This window comes from Misgurnus anguillicaudatus, chromosome 25, assembly GCF_027580225.2.
Source record: "Misgurnus anguillicaudatus chromosome 25, ASM2758022v2, whole genome shotgun sequence".
Classification (NCBI taxonomy): domain Eukaryota; kingdom Metazoa; phylum Chordata; class Actinopteri; order Cypriniformes; family Cobitidae; genus Misgurnus; species Misgurnus anguillicaudatus.
Genome location: NC_073361.2, coordinates 22,605,323 through 22,633,135, shown reverse-complemented (window position 1 = coordinate 22,633,135; position 27,813 = coordinate 22,605,323). Strand labels below are relative to the sequence as shown.

At 37.3% G+C, this 27,813-nt stretch overlaps 2 protein-coding genes across 6 annotated transcripts; one reads left to right on the top strand and one right to left on the bottom strand.

Moving 5' to 3' along the window:
- Positions 1 to 957: 957 nt before the first annotated feature.
- On the bottom strand, positions 958 to 6,320 carry mtfr1 (mitochondrial fission regulator 1). 3 transcript variants are annotated; one of them, XM_055182451.2, is made up of 8 exons: positions 6,174 to 6,320; positions 5,520 to 5,604; positions 5,335 to 5,433; positions 3,533 to 3,648; positions 3,066 to 3,292; positions 2,725 to 2,986; positions 2,471 to 2,645; positions 958 to 2,372 (listed from the first exon to the last, which is right to left on the bottom strand). In XM_055182451.2, exons 2-8 carry the CDS (start codon positions 5,553 to 5,555, stop codon positions 2,325 to 2,327), a joined length of 963 nt encoding a protein of 320 aa, XP_055038426.2. In that variant the 5' UTR covers positions 5,556 to 5,604; positions 6,174 to 6,320; the 3' UTR covers positions 958 to 2,324. The 3 variants fall into 3 exon arrangements, with proteins under 3 accessions (XP_055038426.2, XP_055038424.2, XP_055038425.2); XM_055182449.2 differs by having other exon boundaries at positions 2,725 to 2,992; positions 6,174 to 6,319; XM_055182450.2 differs by lacking the exon at positions 6,174 to 6,320 and adding an exon at positions 5,842 to 5,864 and having other exon boundaries at positions 2,725 to 2,992.
- A 206-nt stretch (positions 6,321 to 6,526) lies between these two features.
- armc1 (armadillo repeat containing 1) lies at positions 6,527 to 19,476 on the top strand. 3 transcript variants are annotated; one of them, XM_055182454.2, is made up of 7 exons: positions 6,527 to 6,545; positions 8,303 to 8,511; positions 12,042 to 12,133; positions 14,987 to 15,176; positions 15,315 to 15,431; positions 15,619 to 15,693; positions 17,468 to 19,476. In XM_055182454.2, the coding sequence occupies exons 2-7, from the start codon at positions 8,350 to 8,352 to the stop codon at positions 17,657 to 17,659; spliced, it is 828 nt and encodes a 275-aa protein (XP_055038429.1). In that variant the 5' UTR covers positions 6,527 to 6,545; positions 8,303 to 8,349; the 3' UTR covers positions 17,660 to 19,476. The 3 variants fall into 3 exon arrangements, with proteins under 3 accessions (XP_055038429.1, XP_055038427.1, XP_055038428.1); XM_055182452.2 differs by lacking the exon at positions 6,527 to 6,545 and adding an exon at positions 6,856 to 7,092; XM_055182453.2 differs by lacking the exon at positions 6,527 to 6,545 and adding an exon at positions 6,856 to 7,137.
- The last annotated feature ends 8,337 nt before the right edge of the window (positions 19,477 to 27,813 follow it).

Here is a 27,813-nt window from a genome sequence, read left to right as displayed (position 1 = left end):
TCTCAATGTTTTGATTTTTTGCACCCTCAGATTCCATATTTTTAAAAAGTATCTTGGCCAAATATTGTCCTATGCCATCAAGCTTATTATTCAGTTTTTAGATGATGTATACATTTCAATAAAAAAATTACCTTTATGGTTCAGGGTCCTAAATTATGTAGTAAAAAATACAAAAATAGACAGATGTAGTTTTATTTAAGTAATGAAAGTCCATTCAAACAGCTGTATGTAGTGTGGAAAATATGTCCGTCATCTTAGTACATAAACTAAGAAAAAAAAACTCAGTCAATCATGTTCCATGAATATATTACGGAAATTTCCTACCATAAATATAAAAATGTGTTTATCATTCGTAATATGTGTTGCTTTTTCAACTTTAAAGTCGATTTTATCAATGTTTTGATTTTTTGCACCCTCAGATTCCAGATTTTCAAAATGTATCTCGGCCAAATATTGTATTATCCTAACAAGCTTATTAATCAGCTTTTAGATGATGTATACATCTAAAAAAAATTACCCTTATGACTGGTTTTATGGTTCAGGGTCCTAAATTATGTAGTAAAAAATACAAAAATAGACAGATGTAGTTTTATTGAAGTAATGAAAGTCCATTTAAACAGCTGTATGTAGTGTGAAAAATATGTCCGTCATCTATAAACTAAGAAAAAAAAAACTCAATCATGTTCCATTAATATATTATGGAAATTTCCTACCATAAATGTAAAAAATATATTTATCATTTGTAATATGTGTTGCTTCAAAGTCGATTTTCTCAATGTTTTGATCTTTGTTGCACCCTCAGATTCCAGATTTTCAAAAAGTATCTCGGCCAAATATTGTCTGATCCTAACAAGCTTATTATTCAGCATTCAGATTATGTATACATCTCAATTTAAAAAATTGACCCTTATGGTTTTGTGGTGCAGGGTCCAAAATTATGCAGTAAAAAATACAAAATAGACAGATTTAGTTTTATTTAAGTAATGAAAGTCCATTCAAACGGCTGTATGTAGTGTGAAAAATATGTCCGTCATCTTGGTACATAAACTAAGAAAAAAAACTGGAAATTTCCTACCATAAATATAAAAATGTATTTATCATTCGAAATATGGGTTGCTTCTTCAACTTCCAAGTCGATTTTCTCAATGTTTTGATTTTGCACCCTCAGATTCCAGATTTTCAAAAAGTATCTCGGCCAAATATTGTCCTATGCTAACAAGCTTATTATTCAGCTTTTAGATGATGTATACCTCAATAAAAAAAAACCCTTATGACTCATTTTATGGTTCAGAGTCCCAAATTATGTAGTAAAAATGTAGTTTTATTGAAGTAATGAAAGTCCATTCAAACAGCTGTATGTAGTGTGAAAAATATTTCTGTCATCTTAGTACATAAACTGGGAAAAAAACTCAATCAATGAGATATTGTTACTATGTGCTTTAACCGTCAGGTTTACATGTTATTTTCAGTCTACAAAAGCTTTTATATAATAAAATGCACTGGCTTTCTACTCGCCATTAGGGCCTGTTGATAAAAAATATTTTGTTTAAATGTGCAAAAAACTAAAAACAGTACAAACATGGTCCAACATTTCTTATGATATTGTAAAGTGACTGCAGAGATGGCAAGAGTAATCGATACTGGTAACCTGTGCACATCCAGTTTTACATAAAAGAAACTACATTATTCAAGTGATTTGTTGAATAAAACAAATGCTCTAAAATAAATTAAATCTAAACAATGCATTTTAAATTAAAACACAGCTGCTAAAAAACAAACTTCTAGCTATTTATAATTAACTTACGGTTCATAATTGTTTCAGGCACACTGTTAATGGTAGTGTGACAGAAGCAGCATTCAGACTTAATATTAATGTCTTATTACAAAGAAAATGTCTCTGATTGAACTATAAATTGTACCTTTCAAACGAAAACATTTTTGGTACCAACAGATGTTATGAATACGCAAATGGTAACTAGTAATATTCAAAAGCTTTGGTGCTAATGTTCAATTATTATCCCTTAACATTAGAAATGTACAAGTTTAGGTACTTGCATTGTTGACCTCAAACAGAATCAACTAAAAACAAATAAAACCTTACATGCATATAACCAAACAATAATTTTACATACAACTGTGGAACAACACAAACAGACAGAGAAAATGTCTTCAAAGTGCAAAATCACAAAAAAACAACAGTGAAAACCAGACTGACTACATAGTGTTTTGACAAGTGCACGCTCATATATTTGAACCTGCAATATTTCACTAGAAAAGTCATCTGGTTAACCTGCTAACAGGAATAGTCCCCTTCAGTAACCATCCTAGTAAAGATTTTTCCTTCCAGTTGATTTTAACATGTGCTGTCCAAACTGCAAAAAACAACAACACAAAATTATTACTAAAATGTTAAAAACACAATCTAGTGTACACTTTACAGTCTCAGTAATGGAAGGTAAAGTAATTTTACCAGTGGTGTTTCTACACCGGGCTTATTTACGGGGGCCGGCAGGTTAAAACCGCTGTCACACTCACTGTCGCTACGGTAACGGTGAGCGAATTTGCGTTTTAGGGCCTCTGCGATCAGAGCTGCTGCATCTGTGGGTTCAATGGGCTTGGGTTTAGTGCTGCCATCCTCTGAAAGACTGTGAACGAAAGGAAAATAAAAGCATGTTAATGGTCCTTTGTAATAGTAAAGCACCTGTAAACTGACTTAAGGTGTACCTTTTAACAGAGCGCAGCTTCACTTTACCCATGTCCTTTAGGACATCTAACATATTTGGGGGTTCTGGCTTTTTAAGTTCAGGGTCCAGTACTGTGTTCTGTCCCACCTTCTTCCCGCGGCGCTCTCTTATGAGGTCAATGGCAGAATAGCTTCTCTGTATGCCAGGGGCGGGGCACGGAGGAGGAGGTGGTGGTGGTGGAGGGGGCGGTGGTGCGGTGGGAGTCATGGGTAAAGTCGAAGGTAAAGGAGGACCACCTGGAGCTGGAGCTTAATTATAATATATAAATAACTAAATGGCAAACTATAAAATATCATTTATTTATAGAAAAACGTATCTTACCTGCAGATTGTGCGCTTTGCTCCTGTGCTAGAACTATCTGTGCGATTTGTTGTCTGAGTTTGGCCAGCTCTGACTCGAGAACGCTGATCTTCTGAATGGCTTCATCGTTGATGATCGTCTGACTCTGTGACGCTGGTTCAGTCTGATGCAAGCTGGGCAATGAACGCTGTCGTCTTAGGGGTCTGCGCTGCTGGGTGCGTAACAACAAGCCAGAATTGGCCTCAAACCTGTGGGAGATATGTTTGAGAAGGTTCAAGTTATATTCAAGATACATTGTAGAAATATTCGGTAAAATCAGCAGATGACATTTGACTTATATAATATTTTTAAATAAAACAGGATAGTCGACACAGGGTTCCCACATCTTAGTTAACTTTAAATTCAAATACTTTCCAGGTCCAATGCCCTCAAATTCAAGGACTAAATGTGGGGACACTTTTCAAGTGAGAGCTTTTCAATCTTCTCACCTATTTCCACCAGCCACATCGCTCTCTTCTCTGTCGATCCAGCCCACATCAGCAAATGTGGCCACATGTCCATCTGAAATGTTCAGGAAACCCGCTCCAAGAGCGAATGGATGAAGCTACATGCCCCAATAACAGATTTAAGGACAGTTTAAGACGTATTACACTCGTTCATAAAACACACAACAAACTCATGTACTCATTTCATATACAAAGCAAGCATTTAATGTTATCACAGCCACATCAGCATAAACAACACTAGGAAAACCAGTTTAAAGTGTCACATAAGCAAGTACAACGTTACAATGTCATTCAACGGCGACATCAAGAGATAAAGATGCATTCGCTGTTAGACATTTTTAGTGCCAAGCATTTTAAAGGCTAAAAGTGCTTTAAGCTTCTTCGCCCAAAATTTCCAAGAATGAACTAACCTAAAGCAGATAATCTGCATTCCTTATAGAGGACAGCTGGAAGAAAAGGTAACAGAAGAGAGAAACAGAGACAGTAAGAAAAGTTTCAAGGTGAGTCTCATTGTAGATTTACTTTGTGCAAAATGTAAGCTAAAAGAAAGAGCCTCGATTTATTTTGTGAACTGAAAACTATACTTTATGTTCATCAGCACTATAATAAAATCAAAACAGACATTCAAGAGGAACAAGTAGTATGTTGATATGGGTGCACTGAAAGATGAAAGGATTTAAAAGCCATAAGAAAATAATGGAAACAATGAGACATTTCAAAGATGTTGAAGATGCACAAGTGGGTGATTCTCACGAAAACTTGGTTTTAAAAATGTCAAGCATGAAAATATAAAAATTGCTTAAATTTACTTTTTTCCCCACCAGACATTGAAAAACATCTGGAGTAAATGGGAACATTAATTTAAAAACTTTTACTTATTATTTAACACTTTTTGTAACATAATTTAAAAAATTAGTCCCAAAAAATCTCATTACTGCAACAATCAGAAAACATCAACACTGACATATTTTCAAAATGACATGACAAACCTGAAAGAACATAATTTGGAGATTCTGCACATGCATTTAAAATCAAAGTATTACGCTTCTATTAATTAAATTAACATTTAATAAGCATCTGTTGCGGTAATGATAATCAAAATGTCGTGTAAGCATTCTGACAAGACAATATTTCAAATTAACTGTAAAAAAATGATCTTACCTGGTAGCCATCTTGAAGTAACTGGTCCATGTGCTTGGTCACTCAAAATCAAACTTTATTAAAATTCTGTATGTGTGCTTAAACTGTTCTCAAAAAGTGTTGCGGAGGATGAGAACATCAGGCATGGACACATCATTTCCCTAATTCTTCTTCATTATTATTATTATGCATGAATATTCAGTAAATATTTTTTCTGTCATCTGAAGTAGTCTAGCAAAACATCCATTTATTTTATTTTTTTTAAATATTTTTGTGTTAATTTGATTATAACGCATTTTCAAACACAGCCGGACACATTGCGGTAATGAGAATTTCAGCAGAAAATGAGATAAAATTTACAATTATATATTCTTATGTTGAAATCACACATTGTGCAAGGTAGAACACAGTATTGTGTTAATTCTGATGCTTTTTAAATGTTACTATATTACACATTTTAAAGCTAAAATCATTAGTGCCGTGGTGTTTCAATGGTTTCGTGGGAATCACCCAAGTAGTGTCTATTCTAATGCTGTTAAAAATCATGACAAAACTTTTATAATAAATGGAAAATAATGTATATCATATCATATGAATGCTTATCTGACTGACACAAGTGAAATATCATTGAAAATTGCTTGTACCTGAAAGTGGACACGAGGACAAGGTGCCAGAGGAAGACTTGTGGCGATCCTTCTGATGATACTTCTAGATGATCCATAAGGCTTTGATGATCCTAAAGCCTGAAAGAGACATAAAGATCATAATTTCTTTAAATCACTGCTGTTGAACAGCTAGTACAGTTGTATTAACACATCTATAAGCTTACCAAATCCATTTCAATGCGTCTATGATCTCTGCTCATCCTGTCTCATCATTGATAACCTGTGTTAGATCATCTTCAAATCAAAGCCCTGTGAATTTATTATGAATAGAAGAATATCAGTTATTTGGTACAACTTTACTGTGGTATTAGTTTAAACTCGTATATTTGTGTTGTATTGTAGTTTAAATCTTTTAGTGTACACACTGGTTTTCTACACAAACCCTTATCATTTTTGTTAACTGCCAAATGTCCCTACTTTAAACAGGCGTGATATTTTCTTTCCGTTTCTCCTTTCTGGAAAACGCCGACCTGAATGGTCACTAACCTTACACCAGCAATGGTTTCCATGCTGACAGTTCACCTTGACATTCAGAAAATATACTGTGGTATTAAACCATTTTCTAGTTGGTTCATCTTAAAACATGAGAGTAGTGGTAAAGTTTCAGTTTTGTCATTAAGAAATACTGCACCAAACAGCTCACGTTAGTGAGCTTAAAAAAAACTTTGCCAACAGTGCTTTATTATGTTTGGAATACAAAAACGCTCGTATAATGTTTCCGTGATAGGTTAAGATGGGTAAAAATCTTATTTGTGTAATAAGAAGGTTGTCGGGGCTTCTAAAAGGTCACAGTAATGAAATATCAACGTTACACTTACCGCGTAGCCTAACCTGTAATGTAACAAACTTCCAATGTTATCCTGCGTGTGCTATGCTAATGCTAGCAGCCAGCAAGTAACCTGTGTTTTTTCGAGAGTGGATCGGTAAGGCGGAGCTTTGCAGAATTGACCAATAGACATTGAGAATGTTTAAATAATAGGCGGGTATTAGAATTGCTTAATCATCCACTGGTTTAGACAAGAGAATAGGCAGTTCAACTAGCCAATCAGAAGATTGCTATGACTCACATACACGCGGCGTGTTAATACCGCCTCCCAGTGAACGACACTGGTTTGCATTTCTAACAGGATGAGAGGGCAACATGTTTTCTGGAATTTTGTATCACAACTGGCTTTGGTGTATATTTTAAAGTGAGAATCCAATTGTTTTTATTCAATTCCGTCACACATGTACCAGTTGCATCCATTAGTTTCGTCATGCATTGTAAAAACCTTTAATTTTACTAAGGCGCACTTGTGAAAAAACAAAGCTATCAACAATTTACACACAATAAGCAGTAGCGTAAAATACATGCCGTTAAGCTCATTTTAAAACAAAGTTCAAATAGATTTGTGGAATTATGTTTACAATGATCTAACGTTACTCTTAAAATCACAGCTGTGGTGTTTCTCAGTAAAACCCCCGTTTATTGGTTAAGAATGCGTAGCGTCTAAGCCTATATCTTCCAATCAGAACGTCTGAATCCAGGAAGTGATGCACGGGTTGATGAGTGGTCCGCAGATAATGGCCAAATAAACCTGACAGAACTACAGCTGACATGAAAATTTAAACCATATTTACTGACATCATACGAACCTCTTTTAATTTCGTATTCATCAACAGTTAAGTCGACGGCAGGCTGGATTCATTGATTTAAAGAGACTCGTCTGAACCGAGGAGTCGTCTGGGCGTGTTTCTGTAAGGTTATGCGTGGACAGCTGTGCCACAACACACATACACAAGGTTAACAGGATTTACACAACGCAGATCACAATAAAATACATAGATCTATCATTTAATGTTTATTAGCTACATCTATATGTCATCTGTATGTGTCCGAGATGAAATCGGGGTTCTCTTTTAAGTGTTGCCATTGTTTTTGGTCCTCTTGAATTTGTATTAAATGTATTTGTGTATATAAACAATATTTGAACGTTCATCCTCAATTCAAAGTTTGGTTTTACATGCTGTTTTAATAATTTCTCGCGGCTTAGATTGTCATTTGCTTTGTTATAAGATAAAGGTGGCTAGTGTTAGCAGGTTAGCAGAGGCCCCATAATGGCCCTCGTTATTATTTTGTATTGTGCGAGTGTATGTATGATCAATCATCATACCCATCATGGGTCATACAGTGTCCTTTAAAAGCCAATGTCGTGCCACGTGTTTATGGTGTCGGTCTATCAATGCAAAAGAGATCAACGTGTGTTGACTGAATGACGTCACCCAGTGTATTTCTAATTAAATTATTTTAACATATACATTAATTGCAGTATTTAATACATGAGACAGACCAGAGATACCATAGTAATACCATGTTTTTTAGATGTACTGTGGTAGTAGCAGGATATAATTGAAGGTATTTGATATGCAAATACAGTGGTGTATGAAAATTGTACGTTTAAATTAATGTGGGGCAGCACAATTGTACTGATTAATATGCCACGAGATTTAGCGATAGACCGATATATTGCTGTAGCCAATATATCGGCTGCTATTTGGATTTTTTTTATTATCAGTATCTCAAATTAGTGCTACATATTTCTTGTAAATATTATTAAGGGGATATTATAAATATTATATATTTTTAAGGGTATATTTATAAATATATATTTTTAAGTATTTGTTTATATATATTTTTAAGGATATATTTATAAATATTATACTTAAATGTTTTTTATTTCAGAAATATTGTTTGTTTCTCTTCTACTGTAATTACATTTGTGTTATATAGCCGTCATATCAGCCAATTAAACATTTGCTTTCCCAATATCGGTATCGGCCATTAAAAATATATATCGGTAAACAACAATCACCTGTTCCTATTACCTGCCAATGGTACTTATGCAATATTTTTGTAAGGTTAATCTCATGATCATCACATTATGACATTGTCCTGTTCTCCCCTCAGTTTAGATCAGTGAGTTTGATGTGCATGGCCCTTGGTGTGGAAGCACCATGAGTGCGGAGCCTGATGTCTTGGCTGTGGTGAATCAACTAAGGGATTTGGCTGCTGACCCCCTCAATAGACGAGCTATCGTTGAAGATCAAGGTTGCTTGCCGGGCCTCATTCTGTTCCTTGACCACCCCAATCCACAAGTGGTCTACTCTGCGCTATTGGTAGGTTTAACTATTTCATTTAAATTCATCCCAAGCAGATGTTCTTACTTTTGTGGTTTCCGAAAAATATATTGTATGTTTCCGCTTCGCGTCATGCCTAATGCAGGGTTCACACCAGACCAGTAGAGGCGGCAAGCGTGAGTGATTTACATGTTTAGTCAATGCAAAGACGCGAATTGGCATCCTGTGGCGCAGACTGCGCGAAGCGGATGGGCGAATTGAGCGTTGAAAAATCGAAACTTTGGTGGATTTCCACACCACGTTAACCAATCAGGACCTTGCTGTAGTAGTGACCTGGGGCCTCATTTATAAACGTTGCGTACGCACAAAAGAAGGCGTACGCCACTCTCTACGCAATAGTTGTTATTTATAAAAAGCAAACTTGACGGGAAAATGTGCTGTCCGTCACGCAAGCTCTGACCCAGGCGTACGCACAAAAACGGGTGAAATGAGAAATGGCGACACCGACGGCAGATGGAAGAAACACGTGAAAGTGAAAGTAAAAATGACAACACTACCTCTCATAAATAACATGAAGACTTCACAAAGCAAGTCTTACAATTAACAGCCTACGAACACCCGTTTGATCGATCAGCAGTGAAACAAAATAAATAAATAAATAAATCGAAAATTACAACAAAAATTCAAATGAACACATATTTGCTAAAAGAAAAGTGAAATATGTTCTGCAATAATATTGGCATGTTGTGCAAGTCATCCTCCTAAAGAATATAGGTAACAGAACGAAATAATGTACAAAACTGATATTCTCGTCAATGTGTCCGTCTGGCGGAGCATATATAGATGCAATTACATAGACAGATACATAGATAATTAAGGAGATAGATAGATAGATAGATAGATAGATAGATAGATAGATAGATAGATAGATAGATAGATAGATAGATAGATAGATAAATAGATAGATGTATTAATTGTCCACTGGGGAAAGTTGTTTTCATAGTAAACCATATCTTCATAATCTAGTACGGAATTATGGTATTCATGCATATGCCTTCAGTGTGTTTTATTTTTGATAAAACAATGTATGGCGTATGTCTCAAACATTCAGGAAGCAACAAGAAATTACATTTGCGCTGAACAATGTCCCATTTCCAGGTCGATTATTACCGACATCTGTAGCTTGTCAGATGCAATTAAATGAATGGAAATAAAATGCCCCATCACAATGCGTAATGCCCACACTGTGCCCTCCAAACAACGTTTTTCTCCTCTTTTCCCCCTCGCCAACGATAATTTCCTCTATGTGTTTGCCATGATTTCGCAATCAATGCATATTAACTTGTGGGCGTTTCATGGACTATTTATGGGCACCTATGGGCGTGTCATGAAGCCGCAAAAGCTGAGCTACATTTAGAATTGATTGTGATTTATTAAAGGAACACGCCCACATTTTGGGAATTTAGCTTATTCACCGTATCCCCCAGAGTTAGATAAGTCCATACATACCTCTCTCATCTCCGTGCGTGCTGTAACTCTGTCTGACGCAGCCCCCGCTAGCTTAGCTTAGCACAAAGACTGGAAATGCATGGCTCCAGCTAGTATACTGCTCCCAATAAGTGACAAAATAACGCGATCATTTTCCTATTTATGTGTTGTGATTTGTATAGTCAAACCGTGTACAAACAACAAGGTGACACGAGACACAGCGATCCCCCAACAGTATACACACTGAGAACCACACTCTCCGAAGACGAAGCACCGCCGCATGGGCGGAGCGATCCGCTCGCAGCACACGAGAAGCCCCTGGTGAGGAGCAGAGAGTTCGGTCAGAATTGTGCAAATCACTCCGCCCATGCGGCAGTGCTTCGTCTTCAGAGAATATAGTTCTCAGTATGTATACTGTTAAAAGATCGCTGTGTCTCATATCACCTTGTTATTTGTACACGGTTTGACTATACAAATCACAACACATAAATAGGAAAATGATCGCGTTATTTTGTCACTTATTGGGAGCAGTATACTAGCTGGAGCCATGCATTTCCAGTCTTTGTGCTAAGCTAAGCTAGCGGGGGCTGCGTCAGACAGAGTTACAGCACGCACGGAGATGAGAGAGGTATGTATGGACTTATCTAACTCTGGGGGATACGGTGAATAAGCTAAATTCCCAAAATGTGGGCGTGTTCCTTTAAGGGAAAAATGCGTAGGATGTGCGTGCGCACGGTTTTATAAATCCGAATATTTCTGTGCATACGCCCGTCCTATGTTTCATCCGTACGCCACTTCTGACGCAAATCCTACGCAAAGTTTTATAAATGAGGCCCCTGATTACAGAAAGAGAGCGGAGTCTCAGCGGAGTCGCACAAGCCCCTCCCATGACACGAATTTGCGCGTAAATATCGAATGACTAGATTTTCACGCGCAAATTAAGCGAGTAAACTCAAAAGTTTAAGCATCCAACTATGCGCAAATAGCGCCTTTTTGCCGCCTCCACCACCGCTGGTGTGAATGCACCATAACAACGCCCTTCAGCCGTTACTTATTCACGATACAGCGCAGCCTCTCGTACCTTATTGGTTACATATACAATTCAATTCAGTGTTGTTTATATAGTGCTTTTCACAATTGTTTAATTGTTTTTAAAGCAGTTTTACATTAATAAAAAATATTAAATTCATGATATTGTACAGTTGATTATTGTGCATTATGTTGCACATATGTTATATTTATTGTGATCATTGCATAATGATTAAACTTTAGGTTAAAGCGGTTTGTCCAGGTGTGTCCAAACTGTAGCTTTTATAATTTTTCAGTTGACTTAAATAAAAGCATTCATATCAACCCATCAGGTGATGCTCACATGATTCAGAGCTTGTCTATAGACATGAGTCACATGACTGCCACCTGCTGTCCAAATCGGCCATGATGCTTTTTAGTACACTTCCACAGGAATGCCACGCTGGGCAGGCAGGCCGGTCATATCCCCTTTTGTCCTTTTTCTCTAAGAAAGTGCTATCTGGTGTTTTACTTAAATCACAACATTAAGGGGTGGTCTCCTGGACAGGGATTATTTTAAACCAGGACTAGGCCTTAGTTTAATTAGGAAATATAACTAGTTTTAACAAACATGCCTTACTTAAAACATTACTGGCGTGCATTTTGAGGCAAAACAATGATATATTTTAACGTATGTCAGTGCAAGTTGTTTTCAGGTTGGATAACTCTTACATTTATTTTAGTCTAGGACTAGTCAAATCCCTGTCTGGGAAATCGCCCCTAAGTCTGTAAAAGTGTGATATGTGAAAGACATGAAGATCATTTAAATAACCCTCTCTGTAGCACACACACACACACACACACACACACACACACACACACACACACACACACACACACACACACACACACACACACACACACACACACACACACACACACACCTTATAACAGTGACCCGTGACCCGGGCGGTTCTCTGTGTGCAGTTAGTAAATGTATTATCGCAGCGGTTTCTGGCTGTAAGCCTCTGTAATTGCCACATGTGACCCTCAATGATTTTGTGTCATTCCAGGCGGTGCGTTACCTGGCAGAATGCCGTCCAAACAGGGAGAAGATGATGGGCGAGCTGGGGATGATGCTGAGCTTGCAAAACATCATGCAGAAGTAAGTCATTCCTGTCATTCTGCCACGAAACATAAAGGCACTTAAACGTCGCTTTAAGCTTTCGCAGGAAACATCATCATGCAATTTTTGTTAAGGCAAATGCGTGTTGTGGGCAGATTTTTAGAGCAGGAGAAAGGTCGCCCTGTCACATGCAACACTGTCTGTTTTGAAACTAAATGGATTTGATGATGCAAGTTTGCTGATAAAGCTTGATGCAAACTGTGCATAAAAATTGACCCTTTTAAGGGTCAGTCAAGGAGACCACTTTGTCATTTACATATTTTTATTTATGATTTCTCTTTATTTTGTAAAGGAGAGCTGTACATTTTCTTAAATGACTGACAGTGGAAACAATCACATTAAAAACAACATTTGAGCTTCTCTTATTTACCCATGTAGATCAAATAGTACTTCTGTGGATGCCAACCAATGCCTTAAATATTCATACAACTGCATATCTACATTAAACATCTATTTGACGCCTCCAAGGCTAAGTATAGAGACGCAGGATCCAGGCATGTGTACATGTGCCGCAGTCCTGGCTTATTTCGAGTGCGAAAGTCTGCAGGCATTTAGACGGCGAGTGCCTTCTGTTTAACACGGAGCTTCGCAGACAGAAGTGCCAATGGTTGGCAAGCGAGCCGCGTATCCTTGTCTCAGGGCGAGTCCATGCCCACCCCCTTCCAATCACCAGTCACTTTAGTTTGTGCAGAAGACATCAAGGAGTGCCCTGCAGTTCTGCAAGCTGCTTGTCACTATTTCAGGCACACCGTCTTTGGGTAGAGGTCGTGTATCGCCCTAGTCCGTGAAAAATTATGGATCGAGGAAATGAAGCAAACCTTCATCAGTATTGGTGGTGTGCCAGCGCTCTAAAGCTGGGGGGTTGTTAATTGTTTTTGGTGTAATTCTGTTATCCGTGTTTTTTAAATGACCGTTCATGACTTCATTTCTCAAGTCATACACCGTGAGCTCTTGCACCACATGCTGATCTGTGTATTTCCATATTGATCACTAAAATATAGGGCTGGGGATGAGACAATACCGTCTATATCAGTATGGTTTGATTTATGTTCTTCCTTTTGAGCAACAGAAATGTACATTGGGGACAGACATAAGCTTTTCAACCAGCTTGCATGTTGTGCCCTGGAAAACCCTGTCTTGAAATGAGGGTGACTATATTTTTAGAGAATTTTCATATTTGGGCGAATGGTGTCTTTAACTTGTACAAATGGTCAGATTTTTTGGCTTCCCCAAGATGCTTTTTGGAACGTTCTCAAATCCCGCTGGGATAACATGAATCATCAGGCTTTGCACAAACATACACCAGCTGCATGTTGGCCCTAAAGCAAAAAGGATGACAAACCTATTTCTATTTTTAGTTTTTTCAATACTCCATCAGAATTACAAATTTTTATGGTCATATTTTTTAAAAATGTGGACATTTCAGATATTTGGGCTCCTCATAGATTAAATTACAGCTTCCTTTGAAGGTCCAGTGTGAAGGTCCAGCAGCATCTAGTGGTGAGATTGCGAATTGCAACTAACCTCAATTTCGAAACGCAAAGAGAAGCTATGGCAGCTGCCACAGGACAAACATCTCGTCGTCTGAAGGCAGTCGTCTGAGAGTCTCTGTAGAGCAGTTTGTCCTACAGTAGGGCTACTGTAGAAACTAAGAGAAACCCTGCTGTAGGGCATATTAAGATTTTGCTGTCACTTCTGACCTCAAATAATGATGTCTATGAACGACTGCTTTCTTTTACTAAATGAACAGGCTACTTGAACCTTGTTAGTAATCATGTTACACATGGGCTTAAAGAAATAGTTCACCAAAATATAAACATTCTCATAATGTCCTTTCCCTCATGCCATCACAGATGTAGATGACTTAATGTGGGTTCACACCAGATGCGAATTCAACGATTTTCGTGAGTAGATTACATACAAAGTCAATGCAAAGATGCGTCCCCGCGTGTGGCGATGCGAATGACGAGATATGGGCGGCACATTTGCCGCGAAAGCACATGCTATTCGCCTCAAGCGCGTCTTCGCCCAAGTTGAAAATATTAAAAATAGCTAAAAAAATTTGCATGACACACATTTAAATCCCGCAAGTAATCTAGAGCGAGTAACGCGATGCCCCGCATTTTGTGTGTATGTAGCACTAGTTTCTTCACCTAGAACACACATGATTAATTTTATATTAAAAAAAGGCATTCATTTTATATAAAAAAATGGCGTTGTGGTAAATATATATATTATATATACACGGTGACAACATCTAATGTCATTGGTTCTTGCATGTCTCTTGACTAGTTGCCATGTATGTTTTGTCATGATACAAGAACCAATACGATTCAATGTTATTGACCGTTTCATCGGACGCACGTAAGGTGACACGATACGCGTCTGGTCCGAACTTTACTTTCATTTTCAGTTTTTTTAATGGTCTGACTAGTTGCTAAACTGAACTCTTGAACAAATACCTCATCGAAAAAAACAAATGTTTTGGTTTTCTAGGTAATCTACGTGTTGTTAATTTGTTTGTTATATAAATAAACTATGTTTAAAGTACTTTGTTATTATTTACCGGAAGTTACGTGTTGACCACGAAAGCCGCTTGTTTATGTTGTTACTGCTGAAACCATCTATAGATGTATTTGTTATTGATGTTTTATTTTTATTATAGCTGATTTTGGAATCTGTATAAATTAAATAACTCTCATGTATTTCTTCTTTCTTTTCTTCTTTGTCTTTCCTTGTACAAGCGCATTATGAGTTTTTTTTAATCCGTGGGTTTTATGTTTTTAATCTTTTGTGAAAATTTCTGCAGTAAACTATGATGTGTTTGTCTAGGGGGACATCGCCGGGCGAGACCAAGCTGCTGGCATCTGAGATCTACGAGATCCTGCAGAACTCCAGTAGCGCCGAGGCCGAAAAGGCTCAAGCGGCCGCCTCGTGCCGAAGAAAAGCCCAGTTCTTCCTGGGAGCAACGAACAAACGGGCCAAAACAGTGGTGCTTCAAATCAACGGGCTTGACGATTCGGTAACCATCACCTGACACCCCACTTTTTTTAGCTTATGTTGGCTTACAACCCACACACTTTTGTTTAATGTGGACAATGAGACAAACATGATGAACTCCATGTGACTTTTGGTAAAACTCTGATTGTATTTATGACAGACTCGTAGAAGTCTCTGTGAGGAGGCCTTGCTAAAGATCAAAGGAGTCATCAGCTTTACTTTCCAGATGGCAGTGAAGAGATGTGTGGTCAGGATCCGTTCTGATCTGAAGGCCGAAGTAAGTCCAGGATCAGTATCTAAAAAGCAACATCAGACCATAACCTCACAAAGTCATTGCCTTTGTTTGCCCTTTTGTGATATTTGTTTTTTAGTCTGCATGTTTCATCGTTTACAATACTGAAACTGTAGTTTAAATCATTAAGAACGAACTTTAGTAATCATATATTTGTGTTTTCATTATTCAGGCATTGGGAACTGCTATAGCTGCAACCAAAGTCATGACGGCACAGCAAGTAGTGAAGGGAGAAGATGGAGCTGAGGTTAATGATTATCTATGATATCTATTCTCTGCTATAAATGCACAATAATAAGTGTATTAATAATATTAAATGCAACTTAATAATGATTAAGTCCCACAACTTATTTTTAATGTGCTTTCAGACCATGTATTTTTGGTGGGACGGCTAAATATTTTGCATAGATAACTTTCAAACAGTAAATTTACAGAAAGGGAATCACTCAGTCTTGCATGCACGCATTGCAATTTGCCATGTTGAGTCAAGCTGCATTTAGCATATCTACCTTAAAGGATTAGTAAATTTTCTTAAAAAAAAATCCAGATGATTTGCTCAACACCATGTCATCCAAAGTGTTGATGTCTTTCTTTGTTCGGTCGAGGGGCAATTGTGTTTTTTGAGGAAAGCAGTTCAGGATTTTTCTTATTTTAATGGACTTTAATGGACCCCAACACGTAACAGTTTTAATGCAGGTTAAAATTGCAGTTTCAAAGGACTCTAAACGACCTCAAACAAGGCATAAGGGTCTTATCTAGCGAAACAATTGTCATTTTTGACAAAAATATGCACTTTTAAACCACAACTTCTCGTCTATCTCCGGTCATGTAATGTGCAAGCGCGACTTCACGCAATTCATCTTCACGTCAAGAGGTCACGGATGACGTGTCGAAACTACGCCCCAGTGTTTACAAGTCTGAAGAAAAGAGGACCGTTCCGAAGTTGTTGTATGTGGAATGATACTAATTAATGTCTTTGTGTCAGTTTATCGTTTAAAATCATCCACACATGTGTGTTACATTTATGTAACACGTGACCTTTCGATGTCATTACGGTATTACGTGAGGTCGCGCTGGCTCGTCACACAGCCGGAGGAAGGAGACAAGTTGTGGATTTTTCTTGCCAAAAATGACAATCGTTTCGCTCGATAAGACCCTAATGCGTTTAGAGTCCTTTGAAGCTGAAATTTTAAACTACATTAAAACTGTTTAGTGTTGGGGTCCATTAAAGTTCATTAAAATGAGAAAAATCCTGGAATGTTTTCCTCAAAAAACATAATTTCTTCTTGACTGAACAAAGAAAGACATCAACATTTTGGATGACATGGTGGTGAGTAAATTATCTGGATTTTTTTTAAGTTAATGAACTAATCCTTTAATATTTTGTTTGAGGAGTTACTACGTGTGTTCGACTTAATGCAGCGCCGCAAGAACAGACAGGCGGATGACATAAAAACATATAATATGTCCACTTTGGTTCATTTGGAAGGGCGATCTCTACCTGCAGCAGCACAGTTGTGACCTCGTGTGACCAATATTTTGCTGGTCTTGGATGCTGCATTACTATATAGTTCCCTTGTTATCCAGCAGGTGGCACAATTGCTTTGTGTTATGATCTGAGGTCCAGACACCAAAAAAAAACTTTGAGAGTATTGTTGAGGAAAAGCACAATTTCTGAAAGCACAATTCATAATGCATGAGTGTCGTTGCATTATATCATAAAATATCAAAACAATCGGCATTTATTTTACAGTAATAAAGCATTGCATAAAATAATTTAGTAAATATTTAATATTTTAGCCAGATCCTAGTAACATTTTTTGTATATATTATGTATGCATTCGGCAGATGCTTTTATCTAAAGCGACTTGCAGTGCATTCAATCAATTATTTTTATCAGCATGTGCGTGTTTCCTAAATGATCAAACCCATGACCTATAACCTAATGCTTTACCAATTGAGCTACAAGGACACATACAGTCTGCTCATGTAGCTTCCTTTGCCCATTGCTTTCTCTCCAGGTTATAATGCCATTCCAGGAGGACTCTGATGTGGTTGTAGAGCAGAACACGCATTTGCCAGATTACCTGCCGGAAGACGAGAGCCCGTCTCAGGAGCCGCACAAGGCCGTGACACGACTGGGCTCCACTCAAGACGGCGTGAGCTGGCTAAACACGGCCGCTAACTTCCTGTCACGCTCATTTTACTGGTGACCCCCCCTGCATGCCACGCTGCCCTCAAACAATGCTGAGCGCACTTTGCAATAAACTTATAACCATGTTTCAACTTAAAATCAAAGTCACTACAGGCGGTACGCGATTCGACTCGCTCCCAAAAGTCATATTAGCGCTGCGCACGCACCACCTGAGACCCAGAGATCAGCCGGGAGAAGTCGATAGAAAGCATTTCGTTGTATTTGCTCTCTCTTACTCACTTTTATGTTTGCTCGGTGCACTACGGCCCAGGGTTTGAATTTCGAATCCTTTGTCACGTAACGGGACTGTTACTGATAGTGTGTGTCGTATGTTGAGGTTTTCTAAATTTATACTGATTTGGGTGCTTTTTGATGTATAGTCTAACATCTCCTTCATCTCAGCTGTCTTGTACATTTTAAACATCTTTACTCTATTGTTTGATCGTTCTAATAATGTTTTACCTATCGGCACATTTCAAAGCATGCTGTATTTTTCATTGCCTTTATTTTCTTCTCTGTATACCTCCTCCCCCTATCCATATGTGTGCCTTTTTATTACATAGCTTGTTTTGATTTAGTTTCTCACTTTTCCACTATAGGTATGATCTCTTCTTATTTATGTTTTAGGTTTAGTTTTGTTTCTGTGCAGTAATTATTTAACAGTCATACCTCCAGAAAGGGCAAGTCACCTCAAATAGCTGTTACGACATGTGTAGTACTAACCCTCTTTGTATGTGCCAAGCACCAGAGTACCTTCTTTACACAAGTCAAATATGTTGTAAAATACGCCTGGCCGCGAGAACTTAATATATGGTTTTCTGTTTTGTACAGTTTTTAAATTTAATCAATGCATTGATTTCTTTAATAGCAATGCTTCTGACTTTATATACATTTTTTTCTGCATTATATTCTTAAAAAGCATAAATCTGAACGTTGCGTTCTGGGTCTTGTATACACATGTGGTCATTTTAAGCGTGGGGTTCACCTGCTAGCCAAATGCACAATTCAATTCACAGCCCCTCTGCATGATCACCTACCGCCTTGAACCTTTTTTCCTCTTTTTGGCCAATAGTGTCTTTTAAAGTTAGTTTAAAAAATGACCTCACATATCACATACAGAAAGTCCGCTCAGGGATGTATGTATGCTATCCCCCAACAGAAGGTGTTGCGTGTTACTTTATCTGGGTGGGAATTGATGCGTTCAGTATAGGGTTTACCAAAGGAGCCGCACACATCAGTATCAAAATAATTTACACACTTCTGTCCAATATATGTTTGATATTAACTCATGATTTACTGAAAATCTGAAAATGTGATCTGTGCTCACCATTCACTTTTAATTCCACATAACATGGTAAATGATATGGCTTTGAAACGATACAAGGGTGTATAAATAAAATTTTCATTTTTACGTGAACTGTCCCTTTCTTTTAGGAATGCTTTAAAAAAACTGTATAATATTGTTTTATTCACTTATGTCCATTTAAACTGATATGTCCAGAAAGGCAGCAGCATTAGTGTACAGAATTGCATCACCGGACTCATGGCATGTTTTTATTTAGGTCTAAGAGGGGCCATCAGTATTATATTTATGAATCATTGTATTGAAATCTGCATTTTCTGTATATATTCTTTCTTGTACTGTACATCATCCTTCATTATACATTATTATACAAGGGAATGTTCACTGGTACCCCACCAATCACAATTGGAGCCCATTGTAGATTTTAGAAGCTTCTCATGTACTGTGCATATTAGCTGTTATATACAATTTTAGGATGCACAATTCTCTGCTGTTCACAGTAATGACAAGGATTATTAAATACATTAAATAAATTTGGTTTGTTGTGGCTTTTTATTGAGATTTATTGTGTTTTATAGCTTTGGTATCACCAAATTTATTTCTGGTATTTCCATAATAGAAATGGTTGCATTTAGATTTGAACGATAGTCACCAAAAAGTAAACAAATGGGTAACACTTTACTTGAAGGGGTGCTCATAAGAATGACATGACACAACACGTGCTATGAACATTAAGGAGATTTTATGCACATTTATGACAACTGTCATTAAGTGTCATTCATTCAATTATGTCATTTTTAATGCAAAGATTACATTGTTTGAGATGTTTTTGTTATAACAAATTGGCATTAACCAGTACATCATAACTTGTCATGACAACTTGACATTACCAAGACAACAAATTAAAATGTCATTCAGTTTTAATACTCTGTCATATAGTTTTATAACAGCATCATGAATATTTTTCTTGACCTCAACTACAGTGGTACAAATGAAGAGTTTCATAAGAAGAGATACATTTTTCAGAAATCTTGTTTTTTGGTTGTGCATTCCAATTAATATCAATTCAACTGCAGTTGGTTTGTTTTGATTTAAACCTTCATAACTTAAAAAAATACAGCTAAGTAGCACCATTAAACAAAATAATAACATGATAACTTAATAATAAACATGTTTTGACAAAAATGTTAAAAAATGGATTTATCTCGTTTTGCAACGAAACTCTTCAAATATAATTTGTCTTTAAAATGTCATTAAGTGTTAATACTCTGTCAAAAAGTTTTATAAAAACATCATGAATATTCTTCAGTTCATGTTTTTTTTAAGTTTCCTCCATGTGTTTAACAAATAAAATCAATCATTCAATAATAATAATATTAATAATTAAATTGATAAAATTATATTTTAATATATTTGGAGACCAGTTCACCTAAAATTAAATGAAAACAGTATAAAAATGGGTTAAGCTATGCAGCATTGGGTCCATCCATATCGCTGCAAAGTTAATTGCATTAAATTCAATTAATTAAATGTTTTGTTTTGCTATGTCAGAAAATGTCAGAACCCTCTGTGTGAGGAAGAACAACACTGAAAAAATTATTCATTCAATTTACTCAATTTTTTTAAGGTAAGTGGTAATCAATTTATTTAAGCTACATTTAAACAAAAAAGATTAGTAAAGTAAAGTAAAATCAAAAACTTTTGATTAAATGTAGCTTAAATAAATTGATTGCAACCACTTACCTTAAAAAATTTGTAAATTGAATGAATCATTTTTTTCAGTGTCGTTCTTCCTGTTAAGTTCAGTTCTATCAATATGATTTTTGTCATATGTGACACCATCTATGAAAACTCATTCAGTTTTATGTGATTGCTGTTTTATACCTGAAATCAATTAATGTGAAGGACATTGTGTAAATATGACAATGATATATTTAATATTAACTGAGTAAGGTCATGTCAAAGTAAAAATGTTTGATTGAAATCAAACTTCGATGCTTCAAATCTCATAATTAGAATATGAGACTTTAGCCTGGATTTAACAGGCAGGGTTTGACTCATTCCTGCAACTTATGTTTCAACATTCATTCCCAAACCTTTTTTCAATGTAAGTGTGCAACACTGTAAATATGTATGCAGTCTGTAGATCCAGACCAATGGGTACTGATTGCTGGGAAGTGACATCAGAGTCCAACCTCCTGGCCGGAGGATACTGCCAGCATCACCGCGGCAGCTGAAATGCTGAGGCCTGCAGCAATAGAAGGAGGCGGAGGGGAGGAAATCTGTTTTGTTCATGATGATGGGTGTAAATAGCCGTAGGACTCCCCCACCTCATTCAGTTCTGCTTAGACAGCAGAGACGAGGTCGGCTATGAGCCTGTAATACCAACAGCGGTAACATTGCTAAGCTTTAATAGGTAAATCGACAAGTGACCAGTCAAGGGAAGCCTGAGGGGACAGCGTGGTTGTTGTAGACTCCTTATGGCAGTGGTTTCGCTTCAGCGGCCACCCAGTACGGTGCAATAAATATAAATCATTATATGGTTAGTCAAATGTATTATTTTGCATTTAGCTCTGTTGTTCCTTTCTATCTGTGACGGATAGGCCTGCAAGCTGTTTTAAGGATACGACCAACAAGGATTTTACCAAAAGCTAAGCATAATATCATCTGCATTTGATCATTCAGCTTATTTTGGTATTTCTGTACTTTTTGAAAAATTATTATTATTATTTTTTTAATTAACTTCACTTTTATATCAGGGGTACCCATACTGTGTTCTGAAGGGCTCTGCAAGATACCGGCCCTCCAGGACCAAGTTTGGGTACCGCTGTTTTATGATAGTTGTTCAGTAATGTAAGCTCCATAAATCAAAATTGAAATATTAATTTTGTGTCTGAGCTTTTATATCTGTTTCCAGTTCACGTTGCTTATAGCAATAGAAATAAATCAGGAAATATCAGGATGCAAGAAATTTTGATAACTACCCTTTGTGCTCCTTTAACATGCATTGCAAAGAAAAATCATATACTTCATCAATCTTCAAGGGTACCTTATCCAACTGAAACACCTTTATAAAGACCCTAAAATGGTACCAAGGTTAGTATGAACTGGGTCAGACTCTTCAATTGGGCCAAAAGTTCAGAAGACTCACATATGGCCATAACATTGAGTCCGTATGGAGCCCAGGTACATTTGACTGGTTTAGCTGAAGGGCATTGAGTTACTCTACAGATAGATTTTGGCTCTCAAAAAGCTTAAGTTACCTGGGGAGACTTTTTATACCCTGCAGTGAAATATCTGACACCATATTATTATAGCAATCGTGCGTTCTGACACTAGGGGGCGTTGGTTGGCTATGATTTGCATACTTATGTCAAGCACTAAAGACACACTCAGAAAAATTACTCTTTAACTCAATGATCACGTTTAAAGACAGTGTACATATTTAGCCTTGTGATATAGTTTAGTTAAGTATATGATGACAGCTTTGTGGTAGTCATGCACGTGCCAAGTCAGTAAGACTAAAAGTGATTTAAAACTTGTGTGATGATGACCATTTTTATGTTGACTTTTTGCCATACTTTTTGATCAGTAATAATTCTTGGTGGATTATGGAAATATTACCCTGCTGAAAAAAAACAATAAAACCATTACAGAAAATTCTAATGGTTTCCATTAAAATATCAATAGGAACCATTAGCTTTTACCATTAAAACCACTACACATATAGTGTGTTTTGGGCCATATTCCATTAGAACCAATACAATTCCCAAAAATAATGGTTTTATTGTTTTTTTCAGCAGGGTACTATTTGACATTGGGATCCATGTAATATACAATTTTCCTTGAAATTATATTTTTTTTATATAATGTGAAACAATTTAAGAATTAAAAATGAAAGTATGTTAAGCATTCAGTTTAGTCTTTTTCAAAATATGAGTGATATAATGCAACATATTCATGTCATTTTTGAGCCACCCCATGACACAATATTTTTTCAAATTTTTTATCCACTTGAAAACCACCACGCTTTATTTTGTGCCACCATACTTACTCGTGTAACTACTCATAACAGTCTATAAATAGGGAAAACATGGAAGTGTTTGCTGGCTTCTGAATTCATTCCTGTTTGGATCCTAAAGAATAAATGGGGCTAGGCTAAATGCTAACACATTCACGACACGCTGTGCAAAGATTAAGTGCATGCATTGAAAAAAGATAGGTATGTATTAATTTGTCTAAGTTGAGGTAAGAACAGAGTAAAATATAAAAAAACGGTGGTGTTTTCCTTTAAGTATCGTTTTACTGATCTAGAACACTTGTTACAGTATAGACGGTTTCATCGGACGCACGTGATACACGTCTGGATCCTAACCTTACTTCCGGTTTCGTTTTCTTTAAGGTCCGACTAGTTGCTAAATTGATCTCTTGAACAAATGCCTCGTCGAAAATAACAAATGTTTTGGTTTCCTAGGTAATATATGTGTTGTTTTTTTTGCTAGTTATTTAAATAAACTACGTTTAAAGGACTTTGTTGTTATTTATTATTAGTGGAGTTTACCGGAAGTTACGTGCAGCCGCTTGTTTATGTTGTTACTGCTGAAACGGTCTATAAATATAGTGAATATGCATATTCATTATCTTTGTAAAGTTGAAACTGTCACACTTATATTTATAACATTTTCATAACATTTCAGTTTTCCATAACCAAGCTAAATTTATAAAGACCTTCAGATTCACCTTTGATAAAATCACAATGATGCCGTAAAATCCATGTTTTAATTTATTGTATATTACTGATGCATCTGCTCTCACTAGACGCTTCATTTTAGATGAAGAGTGAAGCAGATAAAGCTCCCTGGCACTTCAAGATATCAGCCACAGCTCCGTATTTGTGCATAAATGTGTCGTCACTATCATGAGCATTATTTGCATTGTTAATCTGCCTGTGGCTGCAGGGCTGATTGTGTGTTGATGGGAGAGAAAGGTGCATGTTATTGCCCGGGCAGTTTGACGATTTTATTTGAGGTTCAGCTCCCAGTCAGTGGGATCGGCTGTAAATTACATTCTATGTGCGGGAAAATGATGTGACAAACGTAATTTATGTCAAATAACTTTTTGAGGATGTGAAAGTGTGTGTGTGATCAGTGTTTAGTGCTGTAGCTGATACTGGAGATTTAATTGAATCATTTTTTCTTGCAGGCTGATAGAGAGTTGTGTTGTTGTGTAATATTTGCTTTAAATGTGGGGTCATCACCTTGACTGGAAGAAGGTCACAGATATTATTAAACCTGTTTGTATGCATAGGTCTTTGGCTGCTCACACATACAGTGAATATGAATTAAAGAGGCTTTACGTATTTTCCTTGGTCTTAATGTTTCTTTAAATTATTACATTTATGCAACTTAGAGTGCATTACAAAGTATAGCCTACTTTTTTTATCAGTGTGTGTGTTCAAGTGGAATCAGACTTATGACCTTTTGGGCTGGTAATGCTCTACCAATCAAGCTGCAGGAGCACAATTATTGATTAGTTTATTCCAGTGTTAACACAAAAAATATGTCATTGAAATTTGGCTCCCCCTGTGATGTCATAAGGGGATAGTACCACCTCTTAATCTCTACTATCCAAACAGCACTGCCATTTAGTGCAGAGATCAACTTATTTGCATTTAAAAGGACACAGCCAAAACGGCACATTGTTGCTCACACCTACGAAGTGGCAATTTTAATAAATATATTTATATAATAAATTGTCTATATGGTATTTTGAGCTAGAACTTCACATATGTATTCTGGGGACACCAAAGATTTATTTGACATCTTAAAAAGTCTTAAGGGATCGCACACCGCCGCGAAGTTCTAAAAAAAATCGAACACATTGTTTTCTATGAGTATACGCACACTGGCACCGCCAGGTGGCGCCTGTCCACGCCGCCCGGCTGTGACTCAGGAAGTTGCTCAAATCCCTGTCGCGCCACACAGCGCCACTCACATAGTTTAACATTAAATAACGTCATATTTGTCCCAAATCATTAAGGATTAACATTGGCTGCTAACGTATATTTTGCATTTTGAAGTATCTGACGAAGCTTGCGCTATTTAATGTGCACTTCCGGTTTACAATACCTCCGAGTTGTCCTCGACCCGGAGCGGCCGGTGTGCGACCCCCTTTATAAAATGTCCCATTTAAAGCAATATTTTAGGTTAAATCTTAACCCCCGATTAGCAAAAATTATGGCTTTCTCGTGAATGAAAACTTGGCATTTTATAGAGTTTAAAAGCAAAAGTAAGCCTCAATGTTCATTAAAGCACTTATGGGATTTTATAAGTGTTTATATAAGATTTTAAGTTGTTTAGATCGACATTTTAAAGTGTGATTACTTGTTGATACATCCCTCTATCATCTGTGTGCGTGCACGTAAGCGCTGGAGCGCGCTGCGACGCTTCGATAGCATTAAGCTTAGCCCCATTCATTCAATGGTACAAATCAGAGATAAAGTTAGAAGTGACCAAACACATCAACGTTTTTCCTATTTAAGACGAGTAGTTATACGAGCAAGTTTGGTGGTACAAAATAAAACGTAGCGCTTTTCTAAGCAGATTTAAAAGAGGAACTATATTGTATGGCGTAATAGCACTTATGGGAGCACTTCTAACTTTATCTCTAAATGGTACCATTGAATGAATGGGGCTAAGCTAAATGCTATCGAAGCGTCGCAGCGCGCTCCAGCGCTTATGTGCACCCACACAGATGATAGAGGGATGTATCAACAATTCTTAGTTAAGGTAATAACATATTTTAGTATTGAAAGTGAGTAGACTATTCCTTTAAGGCTTAATATAATTTAAACAGATGAGTTACAAAAACATTCACCCCACTCACAGTTGTCATGAAGGGCAAAATTTGCTATACAGACCAAAAACACTTTTTGTACTAGGATGTAAACATATTATTTTCTGCTGTAAATTTGGGCATTTTACCATGGGGGTCTATGGGAATTGACTCCCTTTTGGAGCCAGCCTCTAGGGGCCAGTCGATGAATTGCAGTTTAATCACTTCCGTATTGGCTTCATCAGAGGCCCTGTCCCAAATGGCACACTCCAGACTTGTGGTCCTCCTCAGAGTTCACACTTTGATGACATCATGCAGACTTTAGGGACCCTTGATGCGAGTCCACGTGGGTGCACCGGAGTCGTATTTTGGGACAGACTTGAGTTTAGGCACTAGGAAATTGGAAGAGAAGTTGCGCGTCAGTGTGAACTACTCCCATCAGTCGTCTGATTGGTCTGATTGCTCTTTCCCAAGAACTTCTGGGTTGATAAACTGCGCGAAGCCTGCTGCAGTGCGGGCTTTGCCGAAGACTGCATAAATGGTGCAAAGGGGGCGCTGATGAGCACACTTCAGAGCGTAAAAATTACAGATGGGACACCCTACGGACTCGTAGACTAAGACTCAAATTTTTTTAAAATATGATTTGTATGTTTTCTACCTCTAATAATACAGTTTGTAAAGTGTATTTCAATCCTCATAGATTTTAATTGCATTTAAACGCATTTCCCCCCCCTTTTTCAAAAATATATATTCAGTCCTAATCAAGATAATACTGTCAACAATCTAAATTGCAGTTTAGCCAAAACATCCCACATCATCATTTCTACATACAAACTCGAACCCGTGAGGCCAGAATGGCTCTCTTATGTTATGTTTAAGGCGATCTTGTGTCTGCCCCCACGGGCTGATGAAATGTGGGAGCACGGGAGATGATAATAATTGTGTCCATAGCTCATTACGGCTCCCAGATGATTTGAAGCCATCGTGAGAGCACTGTCCTCCAACGTCTCCACGGCCACACGGCATCGCTGACTTCAGGCACTGATTGGTGGGATGAAATATCGCCGGAGAAAATTAAAAGGTCCCCGTGTCAAAATAATTCATGACATGCATATCTTCCGGCCTGATGAAATAGCTGATATCTGGATTAGATGGATAATAAAAACGATCAGGCTACAGTTAAACTATTTCGGCGGCGGAGGTGTTCATTTTGTCAATGTCAAGCGCAGAGGATCGCCGGGGTCATGCTGAGAGTGTGTGTGTATACGTGAGTGCTTTGCTATGCTATGCTACGGGTCACTCAATATCCCACATGCAATTTGAATATCTGCTATAATTGTCCTAAAACGTCCCATCAGTGGATCTGCCGGACACCATTAAGGCTCCACAATATGGTGTGACATTCAAATTCCCCCCAAATGACAGGTTATTAGGAGCGGGGAGCAGGCGGGATGTAATTAAGCACCATAACTTTGACCTGTAATGTGAAGTGATGGCATAGGTGGAATAAAAGAGGCGCTCGGTTAAAACAATGCAGAGAAGAGAGATTATTTGGCTCCAATTCTCCTTGGGTATATCTTCGTAACGGCCTGTCACGGAGATGCCCGGACAGTGCTGAGATTTCTGACCGTTTACCTCACAGGTTATGGGCGACAATTCACCACAGTTATGATGGCGACGGACGTGGTGCTCGCTCTGCCTCGAGCAAGGGTGACGATATATGATTCAATTCAATGCACTCATGTGAAATTTAATTCACCTACAAGGATGAAAAGACTCACCACAACCTTATTTTACTGTGGTAATGATCGTCCTGTCTGTAGTTTGCACATCACTGACTTTTCCAGAGAAGAAATGGTTTAAAGGCTTGTAATATAAATCAGTTTTAAAGAGAGTGATATAAATCTTTTTATAGTGAGATTTTATGTTCAAAGATTCAATGGCAGGTGAGACCGAGTTAAAGAGTTGCTATAACATCCACAGACTCTTTCCTGTTTCCTAAAAGTTTTTTTTGTAGAAGAAAAGATAAAAAAGTA

Coding starts and splice junctions, on each gene's coding strand:
- mtfr1 (XM_055182449.2), bottom strand. CDS start 5,555: ATGAGCAGAGATCATAGACGCATTGAAATGGATTTG. Junction 5,434..5,519: donor GACGCATTGAAATGGATTTG/GTAAGCTTATAG, acceptor TGTCTCTTTCAG/GCTTTAGGATCATCAAAGCC. Junction 2,993..3,065: donor GCAAAGCGCACAATCTGCAG/GTAAGATACGTT, acceptor ATTATAATTAAG/CTCCAGCTCCAGGTGGTCCT.
- armc1 (XM_055182454.2), top strand. CDS start 8,350: ATGAGTGCGGAGCCTGATGTCTTGGCTGTGGTGAATCAACTAAGGGAT. Junction 15,432..15,618: donor GTTCTGATCTGAAGGCCGAA/GTAAGTCCAGGA, acceptor TTCATTATTCAG/GCATTGGGAACTGCTATAGC. Junction 15,694..17,467: donor AGGGAGAAGATGGAGCTGAG/GTTAATGATTAT, acceptor CTTTCTCTCCAG/GTTATAATGCCATTCCAGGA.